Source organism: Pterocles gutturalis, unplaced genomic scaffold (genome assembly GCF_000699245.1).
Source record: "Pterocles gutturalis isolate BGI_N339 unplaced genomic scaffold, ASM69924v1 scaffold19852, whole genome shotgun sequence".
In the NCBI taxonomy this organism is placed as follows: Eukaryota; Metazoa; Chordata; class Aves; order Pterocliformes; family Pteroclidae; genus Pterocles; species Pterocles gutturalis.
Genome location: NW_010113500.1, coordinates 15,869 through 26,077, shown reverse-complemented (window position 1 = coordinate 26,077; position 10,209 = coordinate 15,869). Strand labels below are relative to the sequence as shown.

At 46.0% G+C, this 10,209-nt stretch overlaps 1 protein-coding gene across 1 annotated transcript in view; it reads left to right on the top strand.

The window, feature by feature from the left end:
- Positions 1-237: 237 nt before the first annotated feature.
- The window catches only part of SCHIP1 (schwannomin interacting protein 1), a 12,045-nt gene continuing 2,073 nt past the window's right edge, over positions 238-10,209 (top strand). The window contains exons 1-5 of the mRNA XM_010074534.1: positions 238-294; positions 4,392-4,510; positions 7,434-7,551; positions 8,235-8,432; positions 8,978-9,101. Coding sequence (XP_010072836.1) covers positions 238-294; positions 4,392-4,510; positions 7,434-7,551; positions 8,235-8,432; positions 8,978-9,101 — 616 coding nt within the window. The remainder of the gene's footprint in view (positions 295-4,391; positions 4,511-7,433; positions 7,552-8,234; positions 8,433-8,977; positions 9,102-10,209) is intronic.

The window sequence follows — 10,209 nt, the reverse complement described above, 5'->3', positions numbered from 1 at the left end:
CTTTATTAGGGAAAAGCAAGGTGCTCCGGAGCGGCCAGGAAGCGAGAGGGACCAGGGAGACATCCCAGCTGGGGCACAGTGGTGGGCTGCCATAGGTCTTGGCTCCGGGGTTGAAGATTTTTTGATCCCATGGTGTTGATTGAAGAGGAAAGGAAGGACTGAGATGCCCCGACGGGAAGGTTTGAGTGGCCACGTGAGGATCCGGGAGCAAAGGAGATGAGTCGGGAGGGTGATGGCATGGGTGATGTCATCAGGAAAGCAGCCGCGCCGGCAGGGGAAGGGAATTATAAAAAGGTAAGGGATGAAAAGGAGCCTTTTGTTTGCTCGCTGGGCAGGAGGGGGACTGGTCAAAACGTTCCCCCACCCTCCCAGGGTGCTGGGGTTTGGGTGCCAGAGCAGGGAAGCACTTGGCAGCATTTAACACGCCGGTGCAGGGCAGCAAACCTTCCTCCCCCTGCGTTTCCATATGGTTTTATGATAAAGAAAATGTAAAGAGATGTTTCCAAATGCGTTCTCATACCTCGAGAGCCCTGGGTTTTAAGGCAGCTTGCTACGTGGCTTGAGATGCATGAGTTTGACTTGATTTTGCACTTGCCAGCAAATCCACCCTGAAGAAAAAAAGAGATAAAACAAATGTTCTGTGGTTACCATTTCTGTTTGTAAATCCAATAATAGCCCTTGTACTTTACAGAGCTAAAATAAGGCGCTGCCCCTGGGTCTGTAACTTTAAATATAGTCATTGTCCATGGCTGGTAATGACAGACCCTGGCAAAAATAGCCTGGGTGGCCTGGCCGTGCCCTAGGGGCCAGGCACGGGCTGCACACCCTGCTTGGTGCCAGTGGATGCCCGTGGCATCCCGTCTCCACCGGCCTTGCAGCACTGCAACCCCCAGCATCGCGTGGCAGCAGCAGTGCCCACCCGGGACGGGGTCCTGCCCCCTAAGCACTGCTGGCCCCTATTAATCTGTAATTCACTGATTTTTTTATTTTTTTTTAAATCTAATCTGTAATTAAACTCTTCCCTCTCCAGGCAGTGCCCTCGCAAAATACGCCGGGTGTTGGGTCCGGTTTGGGTACCTGTCGGTACTGTTAGTAGGAGCTGGCTGCTCTGCCTTAGTGGGAGGGGTCTCAGAGCACAACGAGGAGCCTGGCAAATTGCTGCTGCACCTCAACGCCAAATAAATCATCCCTGTGCAATTTTATCTACTGTTTCGGGTGATGTCTGTAATGAGTAGAGGCAGCTCATACAGATGCTGAATATTGTGGAGTGTACATGGTGGAAAGAGCAGTGCAGCTACTGCTTCATAAATGACATCAATAACACAGTGTGGGCTTTTTCACTGAAAACTGCAGAAATCTTTTGCCCACTGCCATGGACATCTGCTCTCCATCCAGCATCAGGTCGGTCGGGGACAGCCCCCAGCATCGGTGGTACCTCCATGTGCCCCCAGGGGTGAATTTGTATGGGAAGAAGGCACCATCGGTGGTACCTCCATGTGCCCCCAGGGATGAATTTGTAGGGGAAGAAGGCATATTTTGGATAAATTCAGGCTCTCAACCAAAAATCATAGAGTCATGGAATGGTTTGGGTTGGAAGGGACCTTAAAGCTCATCAAGTTCCAACACCTTCCGCTAGCCCCGGTTGCTCAAAGCCTCATCCAGCCTGGCCTTGAACACCTGGATGGGGCATCCACAGCTTCTTTGTAGGGTTTTCGGTGTGGGGGTGCCACAGAGTGTCTGGGTCGGGCTGGGTGCCAGCACATGTCGGAGGCAGGTGGTGAAGAGCACAAATGGTCATGTCCAATCTGCAAACACCGGCAGATTTATATTTATTTGGTTACTAGCGATAGATTTATAAACAGCAATAATGACGGCAGGCAATGGAGCTGGGAAACAGCGTGCTGTGTGCGCTGCAGCAAAAATCTGAAGTTCCCCTAGCGATTTGCCTTTCCTGGAAGGGTTGGGTGAAGTGCTCTACATGTAGGCAGTCACAGCCGTAATCTGCCATTGTGTTTTTATTAACATACTTAAACAAAGGTAGCTACTGGCCTTCCAAGTTGGAATGTCAACAGTAAGAAGGAAAACATCCGCCCAAAACTGTTTTTGCCTTAAAAATAAAAAGCAGCCTTTTATTCAAAATAAATTGTCTGAACCAGACTTCAGCTCTACACCAGAGCCCACATTCAGAAATGCACTTTTTATTCAGTGTTAAAATAACACATTTAAATAACATGGTTTTCTATTTTTCTTGCTAATACTTTTGCATTTTGAGTATCTGATCTGTTATTTTTTAGATACCAAGTAAGTATATTTGATAATCAAAAATCTCCCTGCAATTTTCCTTCTCAATTTATGGTTTTCAATACCCAACTCAGGACATATACTGCAGCTGTTGGGTAATTTATCTCAAGACTAAAATCCAGTTCCCTTGGGTATATTATATGTCTTAGTAACTGTTCCCTATTTTACAATAACAACAAATAGGGCTCTCAATTTCTTTATGGTCATTAGCCTGGGTCTGGTTTATAAAATGGGATATTCTGAGCTGAGTCCTGGGAGCAGCATTATTTAGTATCCTCAGTAACGTCTTGGTGGAGAAAAGAAATTGCACATTGATTAAATGTACAGATGTCGAACTGGGAGCAGCTGCCGTCTCAGTGGGAAATGGAGCAAAATTTAAAAAGATCCGGAGAGATGGCCCCATCTGAAAGGGGTAAATATGTGAAAGTGTGCCTGTATTTGTATTTATTTTGATGCAGAGAAGAGTAACTTTCAGCACACATGGCACAGGGGGAGTATGTTGCTGAGGAAGGGAGCCATCGAGGCTGGGATGGAGGAGGTGGAGAGGCACTTTGGGCTCCTGGTTTCTGTAGGAACACAAGGAAAATCAGAGGTAGATGGGAAGATATGGGAGAGGATGATCTGAGTTGGAAAAAGGGGGATGCTGATCATCCATGCCTTCCCCAGTAATTGATGCACTGAGGGATGCAGCTGGCACTCACAGGGGAGGTACCCGCCTGCATCGTGAGATGGGCAGCACCAGGAACTGGACCCTGTCTCAGCCTTCAGTCCATTCAAAAAATGTTTCTCACTCATTTTTGCCTTTTTTTTTTTTTTTTTTTTTTTACTGTGCTGCCTCAGCCAGCAGGGCTGGCTGTTTTTTTCTTCTAAATCTAGCTGCATCTGTGCGATCGAGGCATCGATTACTAAAGCCTGAAAAAACAAAGGAGAAAAACCTACTCAAGCAGTCTGGGTAGAACTTTGGAAACCAGGAGCTGAACCCAGAAATTCAATACCACTTGATGCCATGGGGGTTATTTGTAATATTTTAAATAATTGAAATAAAAGGAGTTAGGTTACAAATGAAGTATTTATTTTGGTGAGGGATTGACAGTATAATGGGCAGTGTGATAACGTAACGTATGTAGTCAGCACTGGAGTTGGAATTAAAGTGTTACTTATTTTAAGTTAATAATTTGCATTTTGTTGTATCTCAGTTCCTGGTATCCAAAAAAGGTGCTTTAGGTGAAATATGGAAAGTGCTGTTATATTAAATAACATCATGGAAGCAGCCTGTGCTTGCCTGCTATGTTTTCTTTTGTTATGTATTCTTGATTGGGTATTATGTGTTATTTTAAATTTAAATGTTTGGAGGCTTCAAATTGTTCCTTCTGTCAATAACTTGCTTCCTTGTACGAATTTGTTGTCAGTGTTGGCACGTACTTCGTTAGCGACAGACACTGGGATAGTACTGGTACTAATTTTGAATCTAGATCAGTGATTTTTCATTTATTTTCCATTGATTACACAGTCATCTCCGTAATCTGTGATTGATGATTAATTTCAAATCACTTTGTAGTTTGCCCTTAGTCAAAAAACCATATATATAAAAATACATTTTTAAAACTGTGGATAATTTTATGGCATTGGTTAAAAATACATCTCTAGGCACATTGGCAGAAGAGGGATTGTGTGGTTTTGGAGGCTGCTGAGGGAAGTGGAAGATGCTTGTGGTGCAAGCGTGGTCTCAGTGGCTGTATATCTTAGAATCAGGGAATGGTTTGGGTTGGAAGGGACCTTATAGATCATCAAGTTCCAACCCCCTGTCATGGACAGGGACACCTCTCACTAGCCCAGGTTGCTCAAAGCCTCATCCAGCCTGGCCTTGAACACCTCCAGGGATGGGGCATCCACAGCTTCTCTGGGCAACCTGGGACAGTGCCTCACCACCCTCACAGGAAGACATTTCTTCCTCATATCTCATCTAAATCTAGACAGCTTGGGGGGTTCTGGGCATCACGAGCGTGACAGTGGGGCTGGTGGGACAAGACTTCATCTTTCTTGCTGCTTGACTGGCCACTTCATCCTTTCTTGTCGCCCTTCCCTTTCAGGCCCAGAAGAATGAGAGGGAGTCCATCAGGCAGAAGTTGGCTCTGGGCAGTTTCTTCGACGATGGCCCAGGACTTTACACCAGCTGCAGCAAGAGCGGCAAGCCCAGCCTCTCCTCCCGGTAAGCCTGACAGCCTCGCAGCTCAGCACCTCTTTGGAGGTTGAAAAGTGTGAGATGCCTCCAGGGGGAAGTCCTGAGACCTTCCCTTCAGAGAATCCCTTGGTTTTTGCTTGCAACCATATTCTTGAATTTTCCTTTGTTTTAGAGCAACATCTTATGCTCCAAAGGCAATAGTTGTCTTTTACATAAATAATTTTAAGTAATATGCTAAAAGATTGGCTTAAAACTGTATAGAAGAGAAATTGGGATGCTCAGAGGATAAGGCAGGTGAGCTGAATTTTCCTGAGTTATTTTTCCTTTTGGTTTTCATGTAGGATCTCTGCCCTGAACTGAGCATTGCCTTTGGACTTGGGCAGACCGAGAACAGTGGTGGAAGTATCATGAATGCATGGTGGAAGTATCATGGAGTTATTCTTGTGAAAACAGTTGATTAATTTTGTTTTCCAAGGGGTTCTTTTCACTGAGGTGCAAAATACTGAGAATTTTGATGTCACAATGTCTGGTTTGAATGCTGGACGTTCATGTCCAAAGCAGAGCAGGGCTGGAGGATGGTCCCGTGGTCCCATCAGGCGACGTAGTGATGGTTGGTGAAAAACCACAAGTTTGTGAACATGCGTCTTCCTTCGGTGGCTGGGGAGGTTGCAGTCTGTGGGAAGCAAATCTGATGCTGATAACTAGCCCACAGCTGTTCTGTGCTGGTTCAAGGCAATTAATCTCCCACATGAAAGGAAAAAAAATCAGCTTTATGGCATCTGCCTGCCTCCCCACGGCATCCACGCGCTGTGCACAGGCTGTGGCTGCAGCAGCCCTCTGCTTGCTGGGCACGCAGCTCCATCCCCAGGGCTGGCACATTGCATAGATTCCTCACTTATTCTGATTTTTTAAATTTTTAATTTTTAAATTTTTTAAATTTTAAATGCACCAAATATACTCCAGAAATTCTTGGTTATATTCAGCTGTCATGTAGTAACCCATGGCACTTGGAAAGCATCAAATACCTCCCACATTGGGAGTGAAGATCTACCTGTTGCCATGGTGCGGGAGAAGAAAAAAAAGTCTTGGAGAGGCATAAAACCAGGAGGAATACTGTTATTACACCAGAGAGGTACAATTGTGAAATTAGATTGAACTGCAAGTCATTTGAAAGGGAAAACAGTTTTGCTCTGTGTAGTTACAGCTAAACCAGGAGCCACTATGTTGTAATTATAGTGTGGGTCTAGTTAATGCTGCACGGCAGGGTCTGGCAGCTGTGCTACGAGAAATTACCAGCTGTACCTGAACGCTTTGGCATTTCGTTAATATTTATAGTCCAGGCACAGCATTAGCATTGCACGCTGCCCATTACAGGACCTAGAGGAACCTTTGCAGGACTGTTGCTCTCATTTTTGTGCTTCCATACAAAATAAAAGGGCATAAATTGCTGGGTTTCATGTGTTGGGTCGTGCTCTCAAAAGGTGCATGAGCTCAGACCCATGTTTTGTACTTGCTCTGCCCTGTCTGCACGATGCAATTTGAAGCTGAGCCAAGGGCGCATCCCACTCCCCAGCCTGGGCACCATCTGTCCACCACGATGTAAAAGCTTGTGCAGAATTATTGCATAGAGTCATCAAAATGGTTTTGGGTTGGAAGAGACCTCCAAAGATCATCTGGACCAACCCCCGGCAGTAAGCAGGGACATCTTTAACTGGATCAGGTTGCTCAGAGCCCATCCAACCTGACCTTGAATGTTTCCAGGGACAGGGCATCTACCACCTCTCCAGGTAACCTGCTCCAGTGTTTCACCATCCTCCAATTTTAATTATTAATGCTATCTATTTTATGGTAATAGTGACTAAACTAATAGTTGCCCTAAAATAAAAGTAATTAAGCCCCAGCGTTGGGAATGAGGAATAACTGGCAGCAGAACGTTTCAGGGGGCTTGCCCCACCTTCAGCAGGTGGGGATGGAGTCTGATGCATCAAGAGGGCTGATAAGAGTTGACCCCAGCAATCTCTAGCTTCTGGGGTTACTTTTTAATGAATTTGGAAGCTGTGCAAAGTTTGAGCAGATTTTGTGGAAGGGAATGGGCCTGACCCTGGTGTCACGTGGGCAAATTGTTCTGGAGCGCCCAGGGGACGTAGGCTTGGCTGGTGGCTGCAGAGCAGCTCTGCAAGGAGGGCATCAGCAGGGGCTTTGACACCCTTTTGTCGCCTGCCCTGAGCCGCCACATCCAGAGAAAATCATTCCTGGGGAGGTGAATTTGGGTGGTCTTAACCTGTCCAGAGCAGGCAATGGTGCGGAGGCTTCAGAAAACACAGTAACCATCTCTTGCGGTACAGTAGTGCCTCTTGGCCATAAACAGGCTTATCACCCTTCTGAATAAATAGTTTAAATCATTTACACGTTACTTTGTATAATATAATATTTTATATATTATTTGTCTATTTCATGTGTAAATATATACTTACATTTTATACAGCTATGTATAAAGCATATGTTATGTGTATGTAGTATTTTATTTGATGTAATAATAGAGCCACCCATGATGACAAAAGCTCTGCAGTGTCTCAGCAATTCTGAAGTTCATCAACAGATGGTGGTAGAAGCATTATCATCAACCCAGGCGCTGAGTTTCCAGTCCCACAGCAATGGCAGCGCTGGGCAGCAGCGGGAGCTTGCCTGTGCCCTGCTGTCATGTGCTGGTGGTCCTGGCTGGGCTTTTGGGTGGGGGATGACCATCTTCTTAGAAAAAAAGTGAGAATGTTGGGATTTTCCTGCGGCCAATACAAAATCAGGACAACAGCATCCTTTCAAAATGTGAATGACAGGCTCCTGATGGTGCTCCAGCATCTCGCCCATTGGCACGGCGGGGAGAGCCACAGGTTGCCAGCGTCAGCACCGGCACGAGGGGCCTGCAGCATCACCTCTCCCTTTCCCCCCGCAGATTACAAAGTGGGATGAACCTGCAGATTTGCTTCGTGAATGACAGTGGCAGTGACAAGGACAGCGATGCCGATGACAGCAAGACAGAAACCAGCCTGGACACGCCGTTGTCGCCTATGGTAGGTCCAGGAACCCCTCCCGCAGGGGCTCCGGAGCATGGAAACCATGAGACCATCCATAATAGAAGCTGAGAAAGAGCTGATCCTATAAAAATTAATGATAATAAAATAAATTAAAATTAAAATAGTGATGCTAAACCCCAGAGCAGCACCTTCAGCTATCAATAAAAGAGATATGAGATGCTGAGGGGCAGGTAGCAGACTGCCCCTGGCTTGCACAGAGCTGCTGATGCCCTCATGCAAAGGAGTTCCTTCTTCCTTCCTTCCTCCCTTTCTTTTTGGCTGTGATATTTATCAGGGCGATAATGTATACAAAGCAGTATCAGCTCCCACCAGCTTTCCTCTCCTTTCTTTTCCTTTGTGAATATAACACCATGGCCCCAAATGTTTTCCTCCAGCTTAACCAGTTTGTCCCTTCAACACCTATTGGTGTGGTTGGCTCCTCTTCCCATTTGAAATGCTCAAGTTGCTGTTAATAGTCAAGGGGGCCTATCTGGGAATTACTCTGATTTTTAAATATAATCCTGTGGATTTAAAAAAAAAAATCTATGCTCTTCACCTTTTCTGTAGAAACGATACCACTTCTAAGTGCACAGAAATATTTTTTAAGCTGACAGCAAACTTCTTTGCTGTAGCACAGTTGGGGTGACAGGGCTGTAATGGCTGCGTGTCTCCTTTCCCAGAGCAAGCAGAGCTCATCCTACTCTGACAGAGACACGACGGAGGAAGAGTCGGAATCCCTCGACGACATGGATTTCCTCACCAGGCAAAAGAAACTCCAAGCTGAAGCCAAAATGGCCTTGGCTATGGCAAAGCCCATGGCCAAAATGCAGGTCGAGGTGGAAAAGCAAAACAGGAAGAAGTCGCCAGTAGCGGATCTTGTAAGTGGGGACTGTGGGATGGCGCGGAGGGGTAGCACCAGCCCTTTTGCTGTTCGCTTTTGCTTGTTGAGACACACACAGTGGCCAGCGGCGCTCGCTCATGGAGACATGAGCAACATGCAGAGGAGTAGTGGAGATAGGGACCATCGGTCAGGAGTTGAAGGGTTGGCATGGGTTGTCTTATCGGGGCATTACGGGAGTGGGATGGATGCAGACAATGAGATGATGAAGTGTGAAGATCGTTACTGCCTTGAGGATGGCAACGACATGGTGCTGCTCATCCTTAAGGTGTAGTCCACTCAACCCGTCTCATCCTGAGCTTCATGCCACAGCCCTCGCCTCTGTTTGCATCAGTCCACCACTGACACTGGTAGATCCGAAGACCTTGATCAAACATTGTGTAGATGTTTCAGCTCATTTTGGTACTCTAAGCGCAGTCGTCAATACGGGCTTGTGAGAGGGGGACACCTACAGTGCAAACTGCCGCTGTTCAGGAATACAAATAATTGGGAGAAAAGAGTAAAAAGCTGGAAATTTCTTTTCAGCTTCCACATATGCCTCATATAAGTGAATGCCTGATGAAGAGAAGTTTAAAACCCACTGACCTAAGAGACATGACTATCGGGCAGCTACAAGTGATAGTCAATGATCTCCATTCACAGATAGAAAGTAAGTGATACTTGTTTAATTATTCTTTACTATGTCCTGTTTAATTAAGACCAGTTCTCCGGGATACACATAGAAATGTTGGTAAATGAATGATAACAGGAGTATATGGAAGAGGCACACTGCAGTAGTTGGCAATGGAGTTCTCTCCAGATTTGGTTCCTTTGGCTTTTTTCTGTCCTTTTTTTCAGTTTCTCCCCAAGTGCACGCTTGGCTCCCTAAGAGGGGAGGGTGGTTGTGCCAGCACCTAACGCCCCACTTCTCACTCAAAACCTGGTCGGGTAAAAATAGTCTTGGGACATCTGCCTGTCCTGGAAGCACCTGCTAGTCATGGCTTTACAGCGGCATTTTCATGTGACGCTATGCCATGGCACCAAAACCATCCATCAGTGAAGAAATCCTCCAGTTTAGCAAACATCCTGGGGTAAATCCTCTCTTGGAGTCCTTTAGTGTGTTTCTTGGGTCCTTGCCTTTGCCCACAGGGATGGTACCCCACTGCCTCATCTGTTTTTGCTCTCTCCAAAAGATCCAGGGTTTTTTCTTCCCCCAAGGGATCTCCATCTTCCAATTAATTAACAATTTGGGGACTAGACTTCTTTGGTGGCTGTAGGTCAAAATAAGGTTGGTTGGGGTCTGCAGTGCTGCTCCCTCCCTACTTGCAGTGGTTAAATGCATCCTTTCTAGAAGCATCCCTGCTGAGGGTGCAGAGCTGCACCGTTGAGTTGTGATTTCTTATTTTGTGCTGCAAAGGCAAAAAAAAAAAAAAAAAGCTCATTAATTAACCTCACTTTAGAAAGCACCGAAGTATGGGAGTGGTAACATCATTTACACTGAGCTTGCTTCCCAACCTGAAGAGGCGTTAAACCAGTATAACTGTATTTAAGTATACTATATTTATATATATAACTATATTTAGGCAGCCTGTAACTATATTTAAGTATAATGGTATTTAAGCAGCCTAAACACCAGCTCTGGCAGCGAGTGGTGGGCAGGTTCAGCCTTCAGCTGGCAGGTTGATTTTTCATGTCATCCTTTTTGTTTCCTCCTTCCCCACGCTGTGACACAGCCCCATGTCACAAGCATCCCTCTGGAGCGGAGGGGCTGGCTGGGG